Below are 24941 nucleotides of genomic sequence, written 5' to 3' on the forward strand. Positions count from 1 at the left end.
ACGACGTGGGGGATTAAACAAACAATATGCTTATTTAGCCTTTTTAGAAAGATATTACTTTTACAATATGTGTGCCTTCACGGGGACAACGTTGTGAGATAGTGTGAAACGTTCTTTAGGAAACTCCTCCACGTTGGTGATTGGTTAATGGAGGGGGGGGCTAACTCTATGATGGGCAGGCACACGCGTATTTTTTTTATTTTATTTTACTTTATTTTATTTATTTTTATTTTTATTTTTTTCATTTTTTATTTTATTTTTTTTTCTCAACATGTACGTACACCGTTTTTACCTGTTGCTCACCCCAAACACGCGCACATGTCCCAAAGAAAGAATGTGTATCCACTTCACCAGACACATTTCCTTCCTTCCACATGGCTTCTCCCCACTTTGACTCCCCCACCCTTGGAAGCACTACTCCCAGGAACAATTTCTACACTTGTATTTCTGAACAAACACATCGCTAAGGCTACTACTATTTGAGGAACACGTGGAGGAATAATTATTCTCAATGAGGAGTCGTTCCAGCACGATGAGGACATACGCATCGGTGGCTGCGTAATGTATTTGACTCTCCATTAGTGGTCTCCTGCTCCAGTTGGATAACTGCAATTTTTTATTTAAATTTTTGCCCAGAAATTTCTGGCATAAATGACTCAGACTTTTAAAATGAACCCTATCAGTGGTGCGACCCGAACACACACTGATCGTTCCCTCGAAATGGTTACAGTCCCCATGTTTCACCCTACCGTTGAAGTCGCGAAAGCTACTCGTTGTCACCTTTTTAAATAACTCAATATCATTCGTCTCAATTATATTTCGATTGAACAGTTCAGCAGAAATCACCCTGTCTGGACTGTCTGGACTGTCTGGAGTGACCCCATTCTGCTGGTGCAAAAATACGGGGTCCTTCAGATCTGTCACATTTACGTAGGTACACAAAATTGACACCCCTTGAAAGAATGAATTTAATATACGCATGTCACAGGCGAAGTTATAAAAGAGCTTACAGACAAACGGATTTTCAAGGAGCCACTTAAAAAATGATTGAATTAAAATTTTGTAATTATAATCCACAGTTAGTAGGTCGATTAGGTAAATATGGTCTACTGTTGCCACTGAAATTATGCTAGCTTTTTCGTTTCTGTTCCATTCTACATCGATGCCGATGTAATACTTTTTTTTTTTCCCCCTCAAATGGTTATTAATATCTTCTGCAGTTATTATGTCTCCACAGGACTCGGACGTGTACATACTGTTATCGTTGTATATGCTATCCTTCCAGTATTTTTCCTGACTGTACTTTATCGTTCCTATCATCCTATTCAGACTTTCTACATTAGTTATCATTGATATGTTTTTCATTTCTTCGGGCAGCTCATAGTAGTCCCTGTGTGCATGGAGTGACTTCTTCTCCCATGTAACGTAATTTCGGTCTTGACCTCCTTCAATAAGGGTTCCCTCGCTGGGGGGGCTCCCTTTAACTTCGCCTTTCTCTCTTTCCTTTCTTCGCAGTAGGTACTCCCGCGCCGCGAGGTATCCCCAGTAGTCGGAAAAGAACCCTGCATAGGTTGGGCGGTGAAGGTGCGAGGTGGATGTTACAAGGCGGAGGTACGGGGCGGAGGTACGGGGCGGAGGAACGCGGCGGAGGAACGCGGTGGAAGGTACCCGGTGGGTGTTACGCGGCGGAGATACTCGGCGTAGGTACTCGGCGGAAGCTAAGCTGTGCGAATTACTCGGCAGATCGCCCCGCCAAAATGCGTTGCTCTGCTCCTCCCCACAGCGCAGCGGAACGAGGGGGAGCCCCACCTGATGCTTCGTCCACGGATGTCAGCCACCGATAAACGTCCATCTTCAAATCGTCGCATTTGAGACCATCCAAAAATAAAAAGAGGCAATTCTTGGACTGCGCCTGTAGTATGTACTTTAGCAAAATCCGGCAGTTATAAGCGCTCTCTTCCTTAAAGGGGGAACTAAAACCGATATGCCCATCATCATCAGACAGAAAAAAGGAAGCTAACGAAATGGCCTGGCAAAGGTGCACTCGGTCGTTTAAAAAGCTACTAAATAGATAGTCCACATGTCGGGCAGTCATGGCTTCCCTCAACAGGTGGCGATCAAAAGATAGGCAATCTAGTATGTATAAGAATTTTTTATACTTGATAATTTCGCACATCAAATTGGGGTCTAATTTGTCCTTAAGTCTTGCATTATTTTTAAAAAAAAAACATAAACTGTTTAGCACAAGTTCCTGGATGATATTTTTTTTATTTTTCCTCAAAGAAGGGCTAACATATTTTACAACTTCGTCGTTAAAAATGCAAAAAATACACTCACCATGTCTTCCTTTATCTGTAAATATTTTATGGTAACACCTGATCAAGTTGGCATACACATTTTTTATCTTGTCCTTATACTCCTCTGCTGATTCTGCATTTTTAAGATTCACAAATTTTAAAATGAAAAAAATTAAGTTCGCTGCAATGGCTTCGATTTCTTTACTTTTGCATAGGGTGGGAAGCACATCGTATATTTCTCCTTTCACGTAGACTTTGTTGTTTGTTGAGTAACAATGGCTGCATCGCTGCTTGCTCGAAAGGAGGCTAAAATTGGTTCTCATAAAGGGGTTCCCCACTGCATTTTTTAAGTACTTTTTTTCTCCATTTCTTAACCCGTCGAAGCAGTCATCATACACATGCAGTATGACACATTCGTCGCAGCGAAATGGTGAACTCATCTTGCGGTTCACTTCGGGGGTGCTTCTCCCCCTTGAAAGAAGATACTGAGGTAGAATTCCTCCATCATATCTGATCACACAAAACGGATGTTGCCGCTTCGCCTTCAGTTTGATGCCCCATTTTTGCATATTTCCCTATCAGTACTGTTCATAACGAGGCGCTTTGCTTTTTGTCACCTAACAGGATTTTACAAAAACGGTAGAGCCAAGCGAGGGTGACACAAAGAGGAACTCTTTTGTGATTCCACTTGGGGTAATAACTACGGGGAATAATTTATTCACATAATGGTGCCCACTGGTAGGTCACTTTTTTTTTTAAATTTTCAAAAATGGGGTGAAAAAAAAAAAGGGCACACGTATTTTTAGCCTACGTAGGGCTAATCCAAAGTGATAAACACCGCAGAGGACAGTAAGAACAACCAAACGAGATGAACCAAAAGGGCAACTCCTCACAAGTAGAAATTATTCCTCAGAGTAACCCTCACAGATGTTGTTTCTCCCTCGAACGTGTGTAACACTAGCGATTGTTTCGTTCCGCTTCACCCGCTGTTTTTTTTTTTTTTTTTCGGGATATTTATTTTTTTCCATCTTGACTGTTTTTCCCACTTGTGCAAAAAGTGCATTCCATTATATCATTTTTTAGGCATCACAATGGCGCCTTTTTTTTTTTTTTTCCACCGTTTGTATCCCTATGTCGAACAGCTCACTCTCCATTCCAGCACATATGACCCACGAAGCTACCAACATTAATGAAGGTTAAACCGTTTGTATTTAATATGGCTCCTAATTGTTTTAAAAATTATGAACAAACAAACATAAGACTCAAAATTTTACATAATGAAACAAAATTGAAGCTACCCCCAGGTGGAGGAAAAGAACGGCGGGAAAGCTGATCACCACACCATGGTGGCCTTCCTTCGTTCGCTTCGTCATCTCGGGGGCGTGCAAACTGTTAATTAGGAAAAAGAAACTAAAGAGAAACTGAAGAGAAACTGAAGAGAAGCTGAAGAGAAGCTGAAGAGAAGCTGAAGAGAAGCTGAAGAGAAGCTGAAAAGAAACTGAAGAGAAACTGATAAGAAACTGGTAAGAAACTGAAGTGCATGTGCGCGGGGGGAGGGGGACGCACACGCACAGCTGCAAAGGGTAATTACAAATACACACAAATACAAACGCGTAGAGAGACACACACGTATACATACATATAAATACAAAGCGGAGGAATTATATCACGGAAGCGCCTGGGGAAGGCAAAAGTGGACAAAAATAAACTAAATTATAAACACTTAAAAAAATATATTCTTTTTAAATGCAACGGGAGGGGGGGATGCAATTTCGTGGGGGGCGAATTTTCCTCGGCAAGGAATTTTCTCAAGTGGGCCAACGTAGTAAAGCGGTGTCACCTGCACGCCCGTAAACATATGCCCACATGGAAAGAATCCATGTAAATCTATGCAGGCGCAAATCTATGCACTGGCAAACCTATGCAATGGCAAACCTATGCAGATGCCCCCCCACGCGCAACGGCGGTGATGTAACACAGCCTCGCTGCACGCTTCCCACTGCAAAGACGGGAAGCGGGGGTCGGAAAATTATTCACCCGCGTGCTCAAATTTCGCAACTCCGTGGCGACGCACCCTGGTCTACACCCAAAGCGTAAGAACTCATTCGTTTTAAGTTTCCCCTCGTTTGGGGAATTCCAATTTGTGTCCTTTTTCTCTGCAATTTCATCCTCTTTTGTTGAACTGCGGTACATCTCCACGCACCTTCTTCTGCGCAATGAGGAGGACTCGATGAAGTGGGATCGATGAAGTGGGCTTCCCGGATGCAAGCTCCTCCTCCCTCTTCCCCCTCCTCTTCTGTCACCACGCCACTTCTTCTCAGCGCCACTTCTTCTCTGCGCCACTTCTTCTCAGCGCCACTTCTTCTCAGCGCCACTTCTTCTCAGCGCCACTTCTTCTCTGCGCCACTTCTCAGGACTGCACCGGGTAACATGTGTCGACTGAGAGCTGCTTCTCTGAAACAAAGTGAACCTCATGGTTGTAAAGAATGTCCTCCTTTATATTCGTCGTAATCAGCAGTAAATACGAAGTATGCTCATTCTCCAACTGTACCAAAGGAATCAATACAGAATTAAATTTAATATAATAATCATATGCACAGGTAGAAAGAGGAAGGATGTCATATCCTGGCCCACCATGAATATTACACTTCTGAACAATTTTGTATACATATCTATTATACGAAATGTGAGAATTGAATAAATTATTTTTCATAATATTCCCAGCTTCTAAATCGTTTGCATATGAGTCTGTACTACCGACAAGCTTGTAAATATTCACAAATGGAATTCCCTTAATGTTCATATGTTCAAAGAAGGTAATTTTAAGTGAGAGGAGAGTAACAGATGTGGAATGGAACAAAATTATTGAATAATTTTTTAAAGAGTATAAATGTACTAGTTGGTATTTAAAAAAGGAAAGTGGAGGAACAACATAAGAGTAGGGAATAAAATGAAGGAGTGGCTTCTGCTTCGACTTAGGGTAATGAATACATATTTGATAATCTCCTGTAACGTTAGCTCTATATAAAGACGGAATGAGACAATAAATACCACTCTTTAAAGTACATTCAATATAACAACAACCAGCTTTGTATGCCCCACTAGATATAATTTCTCCTTTTTTTAAACTCCTTGGGGATGATGTCATACCTTTGAATATTCTCAAATTAACTGAATGTTCTTGTGAGCACTCAAGGAAAATACAAAATGTGCAATCTTCAGGGACATAAAAACGTATGTGAGGATTTCTGAAGTAGGACCACAAATTGTTCGAACATCCTCCTGCACATTTACTGGTCCACTGTCCTTTGAAATAAAGAGAGTCGTAATTTTCTGGTAGCATTGGTGGTAACTCATATATGGACAGATGTGTATGACTAAATACCTTTAATGTAAAATTAAATTCTTCTTTCTGTGAGTACTGCGAGACGATTAAGACAAAATCGACGATTCTTAAAATTTCCTGCTGACTCTCTCCCGATGAATTTACGTTCACATTTACGTTGTCATTATTATTGTGCGTATGTCCTCCCGTCATATTATCTGTCTTACCATCATGGGGTGGATCAGAAGGATCCTTTTTCGAGGAGCTCTTTTTCACAAGGTAGTTATTAATATATTCATCTTCACCTCCGATAACCAATTTTGTGAAGGTACATTCCCCATTGGAGTATATTCCTTGCTTAATCGGAAAGAGGGGACAAATAATTCTGTCCTTTCCTGAATGGATATGCAACGCTAGGTACTTCTGAGAAGCATCTGCTTTTCTCTCTCTCACGTGCTTCGACAAAAGTATCCATATTTCTATCGGCTTCTTCCCTATATAGTGTAAACCATCTTCGGATAAATCCTGTTTCTTCACATTCACATGTAGGGCAAACTGAGGGTTGTAAGCCACCAGGTGTGTATCGTCTTGCAAAATGGAGCTGTTCAAGTACGTGCTGTTTTCCCATTTCGTGTGTATTTCAAACTGGTATGGGAAGATAACACTATTCCAGCAAATATATATGTGTGAAAAATATTTCACTACATCTTTCCAGGGAATCCAAAAACAACCATCGTCTTTTCCTTTCGCCTTTTCAATAGAATAATTTAACTTCTTTTGCACTTCCTTTGTCCATGTCGTTTCGTCATGATGAGAGTACTTCCCCTTCCATCGGATGCATCCCCACGGGTTCTTTATGTAGAGCAGCTTATCCCCGTTATAGCTTTCGATATTCAAAATGGAGTAGGCGTGTCTTGTTACAATTCCAGTGGACAGGGAAACCCCTTCTGGGTAATCCAACCCTGACGGTGCAGCATCCTTTAATTCTAAGGTACCCAAACAAACCACACATTTTCCTTTTTTTATTCCTTCGTAAATATTGTTCCATATGATGTCCCACTTTTCATCATATTCTTCATATTCGTCGTCCATCAAAACGGAGTTCTCTCCTTTTTGATTTAAATAGCTGTACTGATCGATGGACCCACACACATAGGAAGACAGATCCATGTTACTCACTGCTTCGCACAAAAACTGGTTCGAATGTCTCATTTTAACTTCGCAGTCGATGATCGCTTCCTTCGGTGCGTCCTTTACACCATCTCCGATTCTTACGCAGCGTGGGGTTTTCTTGCTCCTCGGGAGGGTGCCATGGGGGGGATTTCCCTCCATGGGCGTTCTCTTCCTCTGTGTCTCCTTGACCTCCGTTCCACCGGCATCGCTTACCCTTTTAACGGTGCACTTGTGCCCTTTCTCTGTCTTGCGCGATTTTTTCTTCCCACTGCATCTTTGCTCCTTTCGCTTCTCCGTTGCATACAAATGGCGCAGACTCCAATACATCTTCAGCTTTTCACACTTTGACCAATCAGCACGCGCTGGTTGGCAGTTCCTATTTGTGCCCAATCGGTAGATGCTTAAATTGGCTCCAACGGGGAAGTCGTACGGCGGGTGCGTCCTGCCCCTTTTCGTGTATATTTTGCTGCCTGCACGGTGTGCCGCCCTATTTTGGCCACTTCGAACGCGGTTGTAAAGACTTCGTTTGCGATTTATCACATTTTTTCTCTCCCCCTTTTTCACACATCTTCCAAGTTCGTGCGATTCCCTCCGCGTCTCGCCGCGTACAGCACACCCACGTTCCGGCTGCTTCTCTGGGGGGTGCTCCCCCACCAGGGAGTCATCGCAAGCATCCAAAGCAGAAGCGCTGACCTGATTTACCGCGGTGTGAGCCGTGAGGCGGTCGAACGACGGAGGAGAGCTACTTATCTTCGACTTCAACGAAATGGTCACGGGGATCCAGCCAGTCAAGTAATACAAATCGGAGCCGGGGTTGGACCCATACATGGAGTATGAACCACCCATCAATTTGACGAAGGCTTTTTCAAGTAAAGTAACCCAAAGCTCTTTCTGATTATTCGAATAAGCTACTAGCAAAGAATTGTTGCTCTTCACAGGCACATAATCATCAATCATAATTTTTCTTTGAATTCCATTACAGTGTAATCTACAGATATACATTCCACAGGGGTTGAAAATAGGCCATGTCTTATTCACATGGGCATGATTAGATGTACATGGAGAAATGATGTTGGAGAGAACGGGGACTTTGTGCTTTCTCTCATATTCTATCAAAACAGTTAAAGACGATAAAAAGGAACAATCAGCCACAAATCCTTGCCTTATACAACTGTTATACAAATCCGTTGACATAACAATAGGGTTGCTATACAATTCGGAGAGTCTTTTCCAACAATCGAATTTTTTTTTTTGTCTTACACTTAATTCTAAGTACCCATCAGGATCTGTCCACTTGTAATCTACCCATCCGTACAGCTTAAAACAGTTAACGTAATGATATATGCATCTTTTTTTGTGACACTTTCTGCACATTAAATAATTTTTTTTTATCGAATTTTCATTTAGTCCATACTTATGTTCGCAATTTTCTTGTGTGATTTTTTCTTCCCTCAGATATTCTCTCTTTTCTAATTTTTTGCTAATAATATGTGTTTTTCTTTCCCCTTCAATGTTGTCATTTTTTGTTTTATTACCGATACACATTTGGTACCTTAACTTAGGATCCTCCATCTGTAGGCCCCTTTCATCTTTACTACTTTGCTTTCTAATTCCATGGGCCACATCCGTGTAAAGCATTTTATGACATTCTACTTGTCTCTTAACTCGTTTCATCACATTTGCGTTGCAATTTGTGTTACTCTCCTTTGCATGTGTTGGGTAATTCCCTGGGTCTTCTCTCCTGATGGTGTACCCCCCATCATGGGGTTCTCCATTATGATTGCTACTCCGGGGGTGCCCTTCTTCCTTCGCTTCTTTTTTTCCCACATGGCAATTTATTCCGTTCAGTTGATTTTCCGCCATGCTAATTCTAACTGCCTTTTTGCATTTGTTTCCATCCTTTTTTTTTTTCCCCCTCCTGTTCCCTTCTTTGTCCGTGTCTACTCTCGATTCGATATTTCTTCCATTCATCGCTATCGTCACGTTATTTGGCAAAATGGGCTGCATACCGGGTTCTCCCTTTTTCCCCCTCTTCACATGTGTGGAATTTTCTCCCTTGTTCGTCTCCTCCTGATGGATATATTTTTTTGTTTTTTCGCTCTTTTTCTTTGCCTCCCTTCTGATAAGCGCTTCCTTTTTTCCATTTCTTGTGGATTCCACATGATAGTTACTCATGTTTGTCATTTTGGCACTGGGAGGGCTATTATGATTCCTCTTTTCTTTATCCGTCTGTTCATTTTCCACTCCGTTGGCGTTATGTCGAATGGGTCCTTCGTCCTGGCCCTTCTGGCCCTTCTGTCCGTTCTCCTTTACAACCCTATTTATCGCGCGGTCTGCCGCGTGGTTTTCCGCGTGTTTCTCAGCGTGACTTTCCGCATTTTTCTGAGCCATTTTTCTGTTCCTTAACGAGGTCGAGTTTTCCGCTTGAACGGTTACACCATTCTGCCTTTTCGGTTGGTTCCTTTTTCTTTCCCTGCCCTCTAACGATGATCTCTTCCCTTCGTCGGCAGCCTCAATTTTCTTTGACTTTTCCCTATTCGTGGCGACTTTTCTACCTTCCGCGTTTCTCTCATTAGTAGCACCCCTTTTTGCTCTCCTGTTTTGCATACTAACAACTTCTTTCCTATACCTCTGCTTCTTGACAGGTGCGGTAGAGGTCTTCCTAAGGTGCAGCTTGAATACGTTATCCATGCTGAGGTTTCTGTTACTAACGTACTTTTTCTCCTTCTCCCTTTCTGCGTTTCCATTGCACAATCGTAGTTTTTTCTTTAAAATACGTCTAGACGTATTTTTCAATGTGTGTTTATCGTGTGGTGCGTTGGATCTCTGCGCGGGCTTGTCTGAACCCGCGTTCGTCTTTTTCTCCTCACCAGCATTGTCGTTGCGATTGTTGAGGCCGCTTCTATCGTGGTGGCCTCTTAAACCGCTTCCACCACTTCCGCCACCTCCTCCGTTTTCACCATTTCCGTCGCTCCCCCTGCTGCCATCCCCCCTGTGGTCATTATTGTGGTTGAAGAACCCACAGAAGATAACCTCCTTGCCACGCGGGTCCTCTGCGCCTCCCCTCTCCATCTTCATTTTCTTCTCCGAAAAAAGTTTCACATGTTTGATATACGAATTGTTCTTTATGTCGGGGTCGTTCTCAATCCATGGCAGTATTATGTAATTCCCTATCAAGGAGCTCTCGAACAATATCTTAGACGCATGTACATTCTCGGAGAGATGGCTGGGCATTAGGGAAAACAAATTAAAGACGTTTGAATTAAATCTGTAAAATTCATAAATATGCAGGAAAGTGTTTTTTCTCAAAATCGTGCTCCTAAAATCGTGATAGTAGAGTAGCTGTTCTTTATTCTTTCTGATGGCTCTCATTAGCAGTTCTTCTTTTTTTTTGCTTCCCAAGCAGTTGTAGCTTTCTTTTGTTTTTTTTTTCTTCCGCTGTGCCACGATAGATTCATTCAGAGGAACACACGGTTCTTCATTTTTCCCTTCCTTGGTGCATATTTTACCCTTCCTCGTTTTGTACAAAAATTTTATTTTTTTTTTTCTAAACAGGGTTTTCTTCTCCACATGGGATGGCGACTCTCCCTTTTCTTTTCTGCCTCGCGTTGTGGATTTCTTCTTTATGAGTGTGTTGTTAATCGTTTTTATGATTCCCGTAAAGGAGTTGTTATCAAGGTTGTTGTCTTTTCCTCCGACTTCATTCCCTCCGAGTTCGTTCCCTCCGATTTCGTTCACTCCGACTTCACTCCCTCCAACTTCACTCCCTCCGACTTCGTTCCCCCCTGCGTGCTTCATTTTGGCCCCTTTTGGCGATCTTCGCATTTTTCCCCTTCCCATGTTGCCATCTCCCCGGTGCCCCTCAAATCTGCTGTCTTGTTCATTCTTCTTTTCGTGTCCCCTTCCTTTTTCCCCCTGTTTGTTTTGTCTCCTCTCCTTAGCCTTGTATCCCTTTGAGGGGGAAATATCCTTATTACCATCACGCGGGTCTACATAATCATAGTAACAGTCTTTCTTTTCATTTTCAGGATCACTACTGGCGACCCACCTTTTGGCAGACGCATTACTGGATACCCCGTTCTGCCTATCTTTACAACTGTCCCTTTTCTCACTCCTATACGTGTTGGTCCTTCCCTTCGCCTTCCTATATATCTTCAACACATCGTTGTTGGCATCACTGTTGACATCACTGTTGGCATCACTGTTGACATCACTGTTGACATCACTGTTGACATCGCTGTTGACATCGCTGTTGACTGTGTCGTCCTGATTTTCTTTTTTCCTTCTTTCATTTTTCACCTTACTATATTTACACCCCATATCATTATATAGAATTTTCTCATTTGAACTGTGCAGTCAGATGGAGAGGTACGCTTTGGAAGCACTCTGCTGTGCGAGAGGTGTCCCCCAGGCCGCTTTGGTGGACCTTATCGGGAAGAGGAAGCAGGAGTGGGAGTGGGAGTGGAAGCGGAAGTGGGAGTGGACGTGGAAGCGGAAGTGGGAGTGGACGTGGAGGCGGGAGTGGGAGTGGACGTGGAAGCGGAAAAGGACACACAAAAACACGCACAAACGGACGCGGAGAACAAAATAGCCGCGGCTACAGTCTTCTACGGACAGCTGTGGAACGAATTTAATTTCCCACAGACGCGCTTACGTAAATCCATACAATGCATGCAAGTAAAAACGTACGTACATTTGCACTCTTCGTTAAAAGTATATGCCCAACATGGCACATGTGTACCAGGGATATACATTTGACGTCCTTTTTTTTTTTTTTTTCACGTGCCTTCCAAATTGGCATAAACCAAGTGGAAAAAAAGGAACTTGCGTGTTTGTGCAAGTTTGTTTTTGCCTAGTTTGTGCGCAAAAAAAAAAGGGTATATACATACGAAAACATTACTTACGCGCACGTTATACTTACGTACATACGTGCATGTTTATACTTACGTGGATACTCACGTGCGTATATTCCCCACTTGCATACGCGTATGGGTATGGCTAAGCACATAGTCTAGCAAAATGCTACATTATAATTAGCATCACATAAATCGAATGGGAAAAAAAATTATGGAAAAACGAAGAGGTAACCAAATGACACAAATCGTTTTCCTTCAAAATTTTAATCAAACAAATTTTTCTCAATGTACAAAATACTGTTCATTCTTCACAAATGGGTATAAAAAGAAAAATGTAAAACTTAAAAAAAGGATGAGAAGCAATAATACTACAAAAAGTCAGAATTTATGAAAAAAAAAAAAAAAATTACCACTAAAGGATGATATGCATGTGACGTGCAATGTTGTGAATTAAACTAAACTGACAGTAAAGAATAAATTATTTTTAATTGAAACAGGAGAGGTGGTAAAGTGGTAAAGCGGCAAAGTGGTGAAGTGGTAAAGCGGTAAAGTGGCCGAGTGGCAAAGTGGAAAAGTGGCAAAGTGGCAAAGTGGCAAAGTGGAAAAGTGGCAAAGTGGCAAAGTGGCCGAGTGGAAAAGTGGCAAAGTGGCAATGTGGCAATGTGGCAATGTGGCCGAGTGGCAAAACATGCAAAAAAAAAAAAAGCACAAGGAAAGAAAAAACACCGTTTAAGCAGCGTAAACGCAGCAGAAAGTGGAAGAATTGCGCAAAGCAAAGCAAAGCTAATTCCGACCATGCTGCTAAAACGTAATCATTCGTTTGGCCAACAGGGAATGAAAATACTCGATGGACAAGGAACGCACAAGTACATACATATAATATACCGCGTAGCAGCGTGTAAATTTTAAAAAAGTTACAACAATCGCTGCTAGGAAGGCATTGCTTTTTTGTGGACACCTTTGCTTATTTGGACTATCACTGGAGCATGCCTGCGTACCTACATTTCCACTTTCTTGTTTACGTACCAACACTGTCGTAAAATCGCATGCTTTCACGCCTTTGCCCGCGTTTCCCCTTTTATGTAGATCAAGGGGAAAAGAACAAAAAAAAAAGTACCCTCCTAAAAAGGGGGGCAAAAAAAGTGCATCAAAAGGGTGGCACAAAAAAGTACGGCAAAATGGTGCAGTAAAGTAGCGCAGCAAAAAGGTAGGGCAAAAAAACTACAGCGAAGTGCAGGGCACAAGTGGGGACGTTAAGAAACTGAAAAAACGCACCCTGCAAATTTACCGCGCACTCTACAATCATTCGTGCCTAGAACATGCCCATTGTAAAGTAGTAGATTTTACCTACTGCCTCTTTCTCATTTGTGATCATAAACGCATTTTAGGAACATCTTATCAGAGGCAGGGGCGTACCTCACCAGGTATCCCCTTTTAAAAATTAACTTTTTGCAGAATTCCTATTGGCGAAATAATGTTGACCATATAGAATTAAAAAAAAAAAAAAAAAAAAAGTCACCCGCACAGTATACGCTTTAATTGCGCATGATTTAACTTGTAATTTTGGGAACATTTCCACCCCTGCTACATATGAATACTTCAAAAGTATGTTGTAAAGTGGGTAAGCCGAACTCAAAATTGTTAGCCCCCCTTTAACTCATCACCTTTGGAAGTTCCCATATTCTTCGCCAAAATGGCTTGCATAAAAAAAAAAAAAAACGCTCCTAAAAGAATTGTGTCAGGCCATTAACTAAAAAAGAGTTCCCGTTGGGAGGACGCGATAATAAACAAAAACACAGAGTCAAAAGAAAGTCCACGCAAAAATATGCACCGTGGAAAATGCCAAATAATTTCCACACAATTGTGGGCATAAATGAAACACGCACATGCGCAAATAGCTAGCTATGTGCGAACTACACCCCCGTGAAAAACCAAATGAACAAATAAAACTCGCGCATGTCGCAAAAAAAAAAAAAAATTATGCGGTTTACGCTTTATTTTCTTCCCGTCCAGTTGTTGCCCCTATTTCCACATATCAGCCTGCTCGTCCGGCATCTTAAAATCGCCAAACATTCCTGATGGTGGCGCGTATCCGAAATACTTCTGAATGTTCTGTCTAGTGAGCATCAACGTTAGGGTATAAATAAAGGTCGATGAGCAATGGTACAAGTTTTTTTCTTGTAACCCCGTGTGCGTTAGTAAGGTAAAGGGGAAAATTGGCTTAAACGGCAAAATGGCAATTGTGAGTCCTTCAAATAAACTAAAAAGCAACGGCATCATGGACATAAAAATTAATCCTGTAATTACATTCGACTTTGTCTTCAGCGTTGCCATTGTTTTGGTTTTCTCAATATATATTTCTTCCGTTGTGACTTTTTTTTTTCCTTTTTTTTTATTGTTACTGTTGCTGCTGTTCCCATCGATTTTACTTAACAATCCATCTTCCTTCTCCTTCTGAACTTTTTCATACAATATTTTCAATTCTTCGTTTAACTTTATAAATTTCTCATTTCTGTAAACGAATACCCAACTTAAAAATTCGGAAAAAACTCCACACGCAATCGCAATTCCGATGATAATGAAAATGTCGATCTTCCTTACAGTATCATCCATCTTCTTCGCAAAAAATTCTGCACATATATGTGCCAAGGGGAAAAATAGTCTACTTGCCGCGAACGAATTATGCAAAAGGAGTACACACTAAAAAAAAGCGCGTAACTTGGCTTAAACCACTGCTGCAAAAATAGATAACTTTTTCTTTTTTCGCTTTGCTAAATGAAACACAGTACAAAAAGGGGGCACCTTTTTAACGTTTTTTTTTTTTCCAATGTGCAACACAAAAAATGGGAAAAATGGAAAAGCGCCAGGGGGGGATCAACGACGAGATGGCCCTCCAAGCAAACTGCTACAAACGCGCAAAATTACTTAACAACAATTCTGCGTCAGACTCTGCTTATTTTGCGTACTATACTTCCGCGCCGTTATGTTTATGCCTTATAACTTAAAAACAATTTGGTCATATATTTTAATTTTAATATGCTCGTCTTCCTTGGTTTACGCGTTGTGGTTTCCAACTTGGGCGGTTCGTAGGAAGCTCCACAAATGGGCACATACACATGTACAGATATGTGTGCACATACTTACCAGCGTGCTTGGAAATAATTCTTTCATACGATGCGCCGCTTTTTCCTCTTCTCCTTTGAGCATCCCATATGTGTGTTCGCGGTCAGTTAGCTATATAGCAGTGGCTGGCAATTCGTGCAAACGGCTAACTTGCTCATAACTAATGCAGCAGCTCTGTGCCGCCATATGGTGAGTACGGACACAGGCGCATTTACGCGTAGGGACGTAAGTGGCTCGCTAATCCGTATCTCTGGAGTGCCACGTTATTCCCTTTCAAGCTCCCCCCGGGATAACGGAAAAAAAATAACAAAATGACGATATGGCAAATGGCACTATGCTGCTGGTTATAAATCCACCCCCAGGAGGATTGTGACCCTCTGAATTTTACAAAAAAACGAAAATCTTATTTTCTCAAACAGAAAACATCATTGGAGCATTTATGCATAGCGAAACCCTTCTTTATTTTTATTTCACCAAAAAGGAGATGCGACTAAGGGGAAACAAAAAATTAAGATAAGTGGTTAGTACTATGTAATATGAATTGCAAGCCACGTATCGTAATATCCACGCGCTAATGTTATTTCCAAATTGAAAAAAAAAAAAAAAAATCCCTCTCGTATCGATATCACTTACCCCATAGCGCTAATTTTTTTTTGCTAAATTGTGACGCGGTGAAAAAGGAAAAAATAAAAAAAAACGTTCGAACCGATCCACATGGAACGTTCACCTATAAAAAAAAAAAAAAAAAAACAGAATTGAATGCAACTTTTGAAAAAAAGAGCGATCGTGTGAACATCCATTCCGAGGAGGAAAAAATGCTAACCGTGCTGCCGATGGCGTTTTCTTCATAACGTACAAAAATAGGCATACATGTACACGCTTACGCGCACAAACACGCTTAAAACGTACGCCTAGTCGAAATAAACCTGAGAAAATACATAAATGTAAAAAAACGGAAAAACAGGAGATAGAAAAAAAAAATACGTGCTTGGTTTAAAAAATAGGAGGGAATTTTTTCCCCACCCTTTTGACACAACAAAATGAACACAGAACATAACCCCCCAAAAAGGGAAGTTTCTCACAAACTGAAATCAACTAACCTGTAGAAGCAAAGACATATACGACTGGGAAAACCCTAAAAAGGAGGACACATCTCGTAAAAAGGACGCTTTCGTAAGCATACCAAAGACGCGCTATTTTTAATTATCTGTGAAATTTTTGAGCAACTATGCGAATCCTTGGCGATGCATACCTTCGAATCGTCGTGCCATAAAGAAGATTCCTTCGCGTCTGAGGAAAAGGGCTGCAAATTTTGCGTCCTCTCAGCCTACTTCGTAGAGGCCGAGGGTTGAAAGGGGCGCACAAAAAATAAAATATATATGTGTATGTATGTGCATATATGTGTATATATGTATGCCCATATGTGTGCCCATATGTGTGCGCATATGTGTACACATTTGAACCTCCACCACCCGCGTGTAGGCGGAACCCCCCACTAGCGCGTCAAGATGAAGCTTGAAGAAGTGAAGGACATTCAGAAAATTGAGAGGATTGGGGCCCACTCCCACATTAGGGGGCTAGGGCTGAACGACTGTCTGGACGCCCGGTACTGCTCAGAGGGCATGATAGGACAAATGAGCGCACGGAAAGCTGCAGGAATAGTTTTGCGCATGATCAAAGAAGGAAGAATTAGTGGCAGAGCAATCCTGTTAGCAGGTCAGCCAGGGACAGGCAAAACAGCCATCGCTATGGGTATTGCAAAAGCCCTAGGGGAAGATACGCCCTTCACACACATCTCAGGATCGGAAGTATATTCCCTAGAAATGAGCAAAACTGAAGCATTAACGCAAGCCTTTAGAAGATCCATTGGTGTTAGGGTTAAAGAAGAATCGGAAGTTATCGAAGGAGAAGTCGTAGAAATTGAAATAGAAAAATTTAACGAAAAAGATATGAACAGTGTCAACAAAAAGGTAGGCAAAATGATTCTTAAAACAACCGAAATGGAGACTCTATACGATTTGGGTAACAAAATGATTGAGGCTTTACAGAAGGAAAATATCACAGCAGGGGATGTTATCTGTATTGATAAAAGCACAGGTAAAATTACAAAAATTGGGAAATCTTTTGCTCGATCGAAAGACTACGATGCTATGGATCCAAACACAAATTTTGTTCAGTGCCCTGAAGGAGAATTACAAAAAAGGAAGGAAGTAGTCCACACAGTTACTCTACACGATATTGACGCGATTAATAGCAGGACACAAGGCTTTCTAGCGTTATTTTCAGGAGATACTGGAGAAATTAAAAACGAAATTAGAGAGCATATCGACATGAAAATTAATGAATGGCAAGAAGATGAAAAGGCGGAAATTGTACCAGGGGTTTTATTTATTGACGAAGTACATATGTTAGACATCGAATGTTTTTCCTACTTGAATAGGGCCCTCGAAAGTGAGCAATCTCCCATTGTTATTATGGCAACAAATAGAGGTATTACACACATTAGAGGAACGGACTATAAAGCTCCCCATGGAATACCCCTCGATCTGTTAGATAGAACTCTTATTATACCTACCTACCCGTATAAGCATCAAGATATAATGAAAATTTTAGAACAAAGAGCTGAAGAGGAAGACGTCGAAATTGATGAGTATGCCAAGGAGCTGTTGTGCAAAATTGCATCGGAGTCATCCCTAAGATACGCACTGCACCTGATCACACTGGCCAATTTAGTTTCCAAAAAAAGAAAAGCCACGGAAGTTACTGTCCAGGACGTCAGAAGGGTTTACAACCTATTTATTGATGTCAAAAGGAGCACGCAGTATTTAATTGAATACCAAAATGAATTCATGTTTTCGGAGTTGCCCAAGGAGGACGAGGGCGCCAAGGAGGAGGACTCCTACGACGAAAAGAGGGAAATACAGGAGAAGAAGTCGGCCAACGACGCTGCGGATTGTTAAGCATAGATGTAGACCTATCTCCCAAATTGTTTTGCCATTGGGAAAATGTGCGTGCCGGTGAAGTGGGCATATTGGTAATTCCCTCCATATTTGCACACAAACGTGTGCATACTTCCGTAATGCCGGGGTGGAAAAAAGGAGAAAAGGAGCAAAGTGCACACGCCCCACATTTGTTTCTTACCCATTTTGTGCATGGTGACACGTGTGAATGAGCACTTTAGTTCACATAACTGCATGCACCATTTATAATGCGCGTAAAAATTTGTCAACAATACGACGTAAGCCTTTTTTTTTTTTTTTACACCTCGTATTTTTTCTTTTTTTGAGTATGAATTAGCTTTTTTTTTTTTTTTTTTTCTGCCACATTGGGCAAAGTTATTCAAATCGCCAGTAACGTTGTGTGTATGTCCCCCACACCCGTTGGGGCCACATCCATGTTGTCTTTACGATATTTACAGAAAACGCAAAATGAACATCCCTCTTTAAGCATTTTTTGCGTTCACTTCGAAACTTTTTTATTCAGCCCAGTTAAAAACGTGGTTGGTTTGTGGCACATACAAGGAATTAAATTAAGCCAAATCAAATTAAATAAAATTAAGCAAAATTAAACAAAATTATACAAAATTAAACAAAATAAAATAGAATCGCATCAAATTAAAGCGCAAAGCATTGTCGTCCTCTGTAACGGTGAAAAGGTGAGCAATTCTTGGCCGAACATCAGCCCAACCTTGCCGCACAATTTTTCCAACTCGTTTCCATTGAAATTTTTTACCTTTCGTTCCACCTGAAGGCGCAGTATAAAAGGAGGGTGGCGCTTTTCCTCTGTCTGAAAAACCATCAATTTTGCGAACACCTAAGCGCGTAAAAAAAAGAAGAAAAAAATAGATCAATTTTAAATTAAAGTTCCCCACTTTTCTACTCACATGTTACAGAAATTAAAAGAAATACATCATCGAAATTAAAAAGACTGGAAAAACAAAACTGATGTGCATAAGTCTCCAAAAATTCGAAACAACGTCCTTTCCTGCACTTCTCCGTACGCCCATTTGGAAATTTTGTTGCCACTTAGCTTTTTTTCATTTGCAGCCATTCGCAGCCATTTGCTTAAAAGCCCTTGGGGAGAGAAAAAAAAAAAAAAGTAACACAACTTAAAATAAAATAAAATCACATAACATAACAGAACATAGCATAGCGTCATGTAATGCAACACAACTAGCTACGCACGAAATGCAAAAAAAAAAAAAAAACGCCGTCTAAAAAGCCATTTTCACGTCGCAAAAACATATTTTTTACCTTGCCGGTCATACAAAAATGTTAAAAAAAAAAAAAAATTCTGAACAAGATTTGCACACAACGCCTTTTTTTGCAGCATTCCAACTGTCCGGAATAAAGTTGTAATTTTTTCAAGGCTCTTGACATGGATATTTTCTTAAACGAGGTAAACACGTAAAACGGTTATCCGAGGACACGTAAACGAAAAAGAGTCCTGCTGCTTTCTGCTTAAATGTCCACGAAAAGGGTCACTTTAACTGTTTTGTGCAAGGGAAGCAATAATAATACCAGCAGATACATAAATATGCATATAAATATATGTACATATATATCTGTACACATACCTGCACATAACCTTGCACACAAACGTTGCGTCAAAAATAGAGTCATATTTACGCGAGTTCAACACCTCCCTGCCCCTTTTCTGTCCACGTACATCTTTTTTAATAATCCTTTTCGTAAGTGTTTCCGCCTCACTCTTGCCACTCGAGCCAACCCCACGCTTAAATTTTTTAACCCCCCAAAGTCCATCATTCGAAATGGTCAGAGGAACGCCTTGTCTTTCCCGCTTCGTGTAAGAACGCAAATTTGTAACTGAAGTCAAATACGCGCAGGGAAAACCAAAAATAAAACAAAGTCAAACAGAACAAAGCAAAATAGAACAAAATAGAATAACAAAGCAGAGCAACACAAAATAGAATAACAAAACAGAGAAACACAAAATAGAACAACAGTGGGGGCCTTCCCCCGACTGCCAAACATTTCTGCAACAGAAAAAATGAAGCCGCCTGTTGATAACGATGTTTCACTAAACAATAAAGAAGAATTCATATACTACCTAAAAATATTAAACCATATTGGATACTACGATGGTTAAGCCGTAGAATTGCGCTCATTTAAAATAGCAAAGCGTCCAGTACACCCACTTGTTCATATGTAACAAGTGTGGCAAATTAGATAGAGTTTTTTTTTTTTTTTACTTCCCTCCCCCCCCACTGCCAAATGCAGAAATGGTTTCCATCATAAGCGCTGTGAATGTAGAAAATTACAATTTAAATTACTCCGAGTCGGTGTTAATGGTTAGTACGAGCTCAATAGCATGTATGCATCTTGTGGCTACACTTTCTATACCTGTTTGCACATTTAAGAAAATTAAAAGTGATAAATCATAAATCGCTCTTTCCGCAGCGTTCTGTTGTGTTCCCAACTTCATGTTATAATATAGAGGAGCATGAAAAAAAAAAAACGCATCACATAAATAAGCCCCACTATATGTGAAAACTCTCCGTGTGCAAGTTACCTGGTGCCATTAGCACAATTCTTGTTTCCCTTTGCACAAGTGCTCACATCAACGAAAAAACGGGAATAGAGACAAATAAGCCTAAATGCAGCTTATCCAGAGCGACGTCCATGAATGAAAAGTCATGTACTCTTTGACATAATGCACTGCAATGTGATGTATTATTTTATTTTATTTTTTTTTTCCTTTAAGGGATCCACCTTCAAAAATGCCTTAAACGTTAGGAGAAAGGAAAAAAACGTGCTCGAAAATATCATAGCAAATGAAAAATCTAGTGAACAAGAAAAAAACTGCGCTGAGCTACTAAAGTACAAGTTAAATAAAGACATAAGGTCCATAGAAAATAGTACATATGACATTATAAAAACAAAATGCATTCCCATGACGACTAACGAGGTAGCTTCCCCATCAATCATTTTTAACAATACAAATTAGGAGAAATAAAGCTGACTGGAAATGATAAAAAAAAAAAAAAAAAAACGATAAACGATAAACGATAAACGATAAACGATAAACGATAAACGATAAACATAACTTTCTCCTTCGCATGTGCCACGTGGAGAATACCCCCATTTCAACATCCCTATTTACAGAAAATATTAATGTTCTATTGGCATTTACTTGGAGATATTACGAGATACTGCTCCGATACATTTGAAGGTGAAGAAAAGAAGAAGACTCAAGAAAGAAGCATGCAGTCGTATTCTTACGCCCTAGGTTATGCGAACCGAATGAATATACCTCCGTCTAGTCCGCGGATGTTAGAACTGCTCGTTAGTTTAACAGGTTAGCTCCTCCACAAGCATCCATATAAGTTCACTTACCTGTGTGAAGGAGAATACATGAGCATAAGTAAGAAATGCGTTAATATAATTTATCGTTCAACTTTTTTCTCAACCCATTTCTAGTTCTCCACAAAGACATGCACACTGACATAAACATTTCCATTGAGATGGCTGCTCAGGCATTTAGAGATGCAATTCAAAATATGCATCTCCTGGAGTAATACATAAAATGAGCACTTCCCCATAAGAAAAAAAAAAAAAAATCTTCGAAAAATGGCGCCCCCTTTTTATGCCTATATATATGCGTCTCTGCTCATTTCCCTGCAAGGGATTTTCTACAACAAAGATGCAGATATAGACCCGCGCGTATTTGCCTACATGAGTGTCTACAAACCCTGTTTGCTACTAAAACTTTTTTGTAGTAGCGACATGTTTAAATTATGCCACCTGTTATTCCTTTTCGCTCCACTTAGAAACGATGATGAGTGCTCCAAGACGATTGGTATATTGGGCGTACTGAGGGACAACATAAATAAGTGGTGTGAGCGTAAGTTTCACTGCGTTAATTTTTTTCTCGTTCTCTTCTAATTTGACATGTTTGCTTTCCCTTTTTTGTTCTCTCTTTTTGCCTTCCCCTTTTTGCTTTTCCCTTTTTGCCTTCCCCTTTTTGCCTTCCCCATTTTGCTTCCCCTTTATGCTTCCCCCTTTTGCCCTTCCTTTTCATCTTCCCAACAGTTTGCGGCAGGAAAAATGTGAATGCCCTGTTCGAAATAAAAGGAGAAAACTTCGATAAATACAAGGACATTATGGACAGCATCCAGTCATAAAATTGGGGCGTACGAAGGAAATGAGACGAGACGCAAGAGGTTGTGGAGGCCGTTGGTTGTTACTATTGTTAAGCGGCACGCTTTACCTGTAGCTCGCTGCTTCACCTCCATTTGTTCACACGCTTTGAGCGTATGGTCTAGTGTCCCCGCCTTAACCTAATTCGAACTGTCGCAGGTGGATAGTTCATTTGGAAGAATTACCCTTTGAAGGCTACCCTTTGAAAGCTACCTTTGAACGCTACCCTTGGAGGAATTACCCTTGGAGGAATTACCCTTGGAGGAATTACCCTTGGAGGAATTACCCTTGGGGGAATTACCCTTGGAAGACCTTCCCTTTGACGAGCCCCATTTTGTGTTATTTTTTCATTTCCCCTTCCCCCCCGATGGCCCTTTGCAACGTTGTAAAATGTGTGCACCTGGATGTTCATCAGTAGGAGCACCCATTTCTCCAAACAGCACAAACGTTTTTACGAGTTAAGACGGAAAGGGCTACTCACAAGATACATTTTGCATTAAACTCATTTTTTTTTCTTCTCAATTTTGAAGTGCAAAAGTGGGGGTCACACGGGAAGGCTACTCCATATTGTTCAGGTGGGGTCGATCCGGTCCACTGGCAGGACACCTCCCGCAGGCGTAGCCTTCACAAGGGTATGTATATATACATGCACATAAATTCGTACGCGTGTACGTGTGTTCATAAATCCTTCTCTGTCATGTGTGCCCTCCCCCCCAATGGCACGATTTTTGTCTTCTAATCCGCCCAACAACTGTTTGTAGTAACGACATTCCTCCTCATGCATAATAAAAAAAAAAAAATTAGATAAATTAAGACTACATAATATGGTTAGAGGGTAGGGAAGGGAAAAAGCCACCCCCCTTGAGTTATATCAACACATAGTATGAAGAGTTTAAACCTTCAATCGTGAAATGCTATAGGTTTTTAAATAGGCATACATAAGTCACAAAAAACCTGGTTATAAGAGGAACAAGTTGAGAAAAAATTCCTAGTGCACTCACGTTTTATGGGTAATGTGTGTACTCTTACAACTGCCTCTCTACATGAAGTACTGAGTTCGGATTGCATTTGGCACATGAAATGGTGTGCTATCCAGCACGGTAGGTATAGTATCTCCCGTGCTGGATGACATATTAAAGAAAAAACTCTTGGAAGACGGAAAAAAAAAAAAAAAGTGATCCAAAATTTACACTTATTCGCAATTCATTAAAGTGATTAGGGTTCGCCATAAGTCACTCCTCTGGTGTCCTGTACTCTGGGGGGATCCATTCGACCGGGTTGATGTCAGCATTTCTATATCTGACTGCCCTTCTAGCTTCCAGGTACTGTGAAAAAGCGTGGTGATCGATTTCTCCACCGTAATAGTGCCAATGGAAATTTTTGTAATAATCGTCTGGGTCCATGGTAACTTCTAATGGCTCAAACTTCTGTATATACATGGTGAATAAGAATATGGGCGTGATCGTAGCAACTAGTGATCCCACAAAGAGGAACATAAATTGGAACTGTCCATAAGTAGCCTTAAGTAACTGCCAGTAGGTAAAATGCTTTAAGCAATCCTTGTTACTAAAAAAGGTGGCTAATTCATCAATAGTCATCGAATGAATAGATGGTCCTGCCCAATTTCCATACTGATACCCTGTTTCTTTCGTTGTCCTCGTTTTAAATATATTTGTCCATGGATAGTTATGTACTTTCCTGGGATCTAGGCCGTTATATATTCTTGGCGCGCTCCCAACCTTGGGGGCTTTAAACATTTCAGACGTGGGGTAATACGACTGCAGCGTAGCATTGGGGAACAGAAATCTTACTTTACTCCTTGACAATGCCATCGTTAAGGATGACGGTATTTTCGTACAGCTGCGTTGTTATGCATTCAGTTGGATTTTTTTCTTTCTTTCTTTCTTTCTTTATTTATTTTTTTTTTTTTTTTTTTTTTTTTTTTCTTTGCCTTTCTAGCCCAGTTTTGTTTAGCCGTAAAATGTTCAAAGGGGTTATTATCACTTGCAACTCAAATGGGTGAGAGGTGAGTACCCTTCCAACTGTTTCTCCTGTGTTATTACTTTTTGTCAGTTTTGCGCAAAATGATGGTGAGCACTTGGGTATTAATATCCCACGCGTTCATTTTAATCACCGCTTCGACTTTTTTTTTTTTTTTTTTTTTTTTTTCCTACCTCCGCATACAATGTGTCATTCAGTGTAACATAACGAAAGGGTCCTCACAATTGCCATATCGGTGGGTATTTTATTTGCGGCGAGTTATGGAATAAATTCGCTGGTCGTGTTGCGGCAGGGGTGCGGAAGGGGCAGAGGTTGATGTGTGATCAAGTGTGCCCCAAGGTAGGCATTCGTCACTTGGTATGCTTCGCTTCGCTGCGGTTTATTTTATTTTATTTTATTTCATTTTATTTTTTTTTATTTTTTGTTATTTTTTTTTTTTTTTACCGTTCGCGCCAAGAGCAACTTTAACGCAGAAAAATAATTGAAAAAAGTGCCCCCCGCGGGGTGGACGCCTTTGCGCATATGTTCATAAGGAGCACGCGCGTGTGTACTTACGCATGTACTACGCATGTACCACCCATGTACCACTCATGTTGCTATTTTCCCGGAGCACGGGCACATGTGGACTGCGCTGCGAATAGAGTTACGCTCAGCCGAATGGTTGTACACCCCGCAAATTGCGCCAAACAGGCAAACACTTCGAAGCAGCGAAAAGTAGCAAAGATAAACCTGCTTTAAGTATGGCACTAATCGCTGTGTCGCTTGTGTGCAGCTTTACCATTTATTCGTCGCTTAAACGCTGTGCAGAGTATTCCATTGAATAAAAGGGAAAAACAAATTTTGCAATGCTGTTGGTTGGTCTACACGTCGAAACAGAACAATTCCCATTTCAATCGTGCGGAACGAACACCCGCCTTCTCCCATGGAGAGCAACAAAATGACCAAGATGAACAAAAACAGCGATCGTGTACACTCTTCTGGGTAACGAATTTTACCATTTTTATCA

The 24941-nt window shown here is 40.8% G+C and overlaps 6 protein-coding genes across 6 annotated transcripts; 2 read left to right on the forward strand and 4 right to left on the reverse strand.

Moving 5' to 3' along the window:
* Positions 1-414: 414 nt before the first annotated feature.
* Positions 415-2866, reverse strand: PCYB_111810 (3'-5' exonuclease domain containing protein; the record flags this gene model as incomplete). The annotated part of the gene is made up of 2 exons (XM_004223059.1): positions 415-1562; positions 1810-2866. 2 exons carry the CDS (start codon positions 2864-2866, stop codon positions 415-417), a joined length of 2205 nt encoding a protein of 734 aa, XP_004223107.1.
* A 1841-nt stretch (positions 2867-4707) lies between these two features.
* Positions 4708-11115, reverse strand: PCYB_111820 (hypothetical protein; the record flags this gene model as incomplete). Its single annotated transcript, XM_004223060.1, has 2 exons — positions 4708-5979; positions 6076-11115. 2 exons carry the CDS (start codon positions 11113-11115, stop codon positions 4708-4710), a joined length of 6312 nt encoding a protein of 2103 aa, XP_004223108.1.
* A 2558-nt stretch (positions 11116-13673) lies between these two features.
* Positions 13674-14264, reverse strand: PCYB_111830 (hypothetical protein; the record flags this gene model as incomplete). Its single annotated transcript, XM_004223061.1, has 1 exon — positions 13674-14264. The coding sequence occupies one exon, from the start codon at positions 14262-14264 to the stop codon at positions 13674-13676; it is 591 nt and encodes a 196-aa protein (XP_004223109.1).
* Positions 14265-16924: 2660 nt separating this feature from the next.
* On the forward strand, positions 16925-17728 carry PCYB_111840 (RuvB-like 2; the record flags this gene model as incomplete). Its single annotated transcript, XM_004223062.1, has 1 exon — positions 16925-17728. A coding segment is annotated over one exon (804 nt), but the record flags the coding sequence as incomplete, so codon positions are not given.
* Positions 17729-19784: 2056 nt separating this feature from the next.
* PCYB_111850 (14-3-3 protein) lies at positions 19785-21312 on the forward strand (the record flags this gene model as incomplete). Its single annotated transcript, XM_004223063.1, has 5 exons — positions 19785-19878; positions 20015-20085; positions 20499-20702; positions 20900-21092; positions 21215-21312. The coding sequence occupies 5 exons, from the start codon at positions 19785-19787 to the stop codon at positions 21310-21312; spliced, it is 660 nt and encodes a 219-aa protein (XP_004223111.1).
* A 1854-nt stretch (positions 21313-23166) lies between these two features.
* On the reverse strand, positions 23167-23766 carry PCYB_111860 (hypothetical protein; the record flags this gene model as incomplete). Its single annotated transcript, XM_004223064.1, has 2 exons — positions 23167-23712; positions 23746-23766. 2 exons carry the CDS (start codon positions 23764-23766, stop codon positions 23167-23169), a joined length of 567 nt encoding a protein of 188 aa, XP_004223112.1.
* Between the last annotated feature and the right edge of the window lie 1175 nt (positions 23767-24941).

The sequence above is a fragment of the Plasmodium cynomolgi genome, chromosome 11, assembly GCF_000321355.1.
Source record: "Plasmodium cynomolgi strain B DNA, chromosome 11, whole genome shotgun sequence".
Lineage (NCBI taxonomy): Eukaryota > Apicomplexa > Aconoidasida > Haemosporida > Plasmodiidae > Plasmodium > Plasmodium cynomolgi.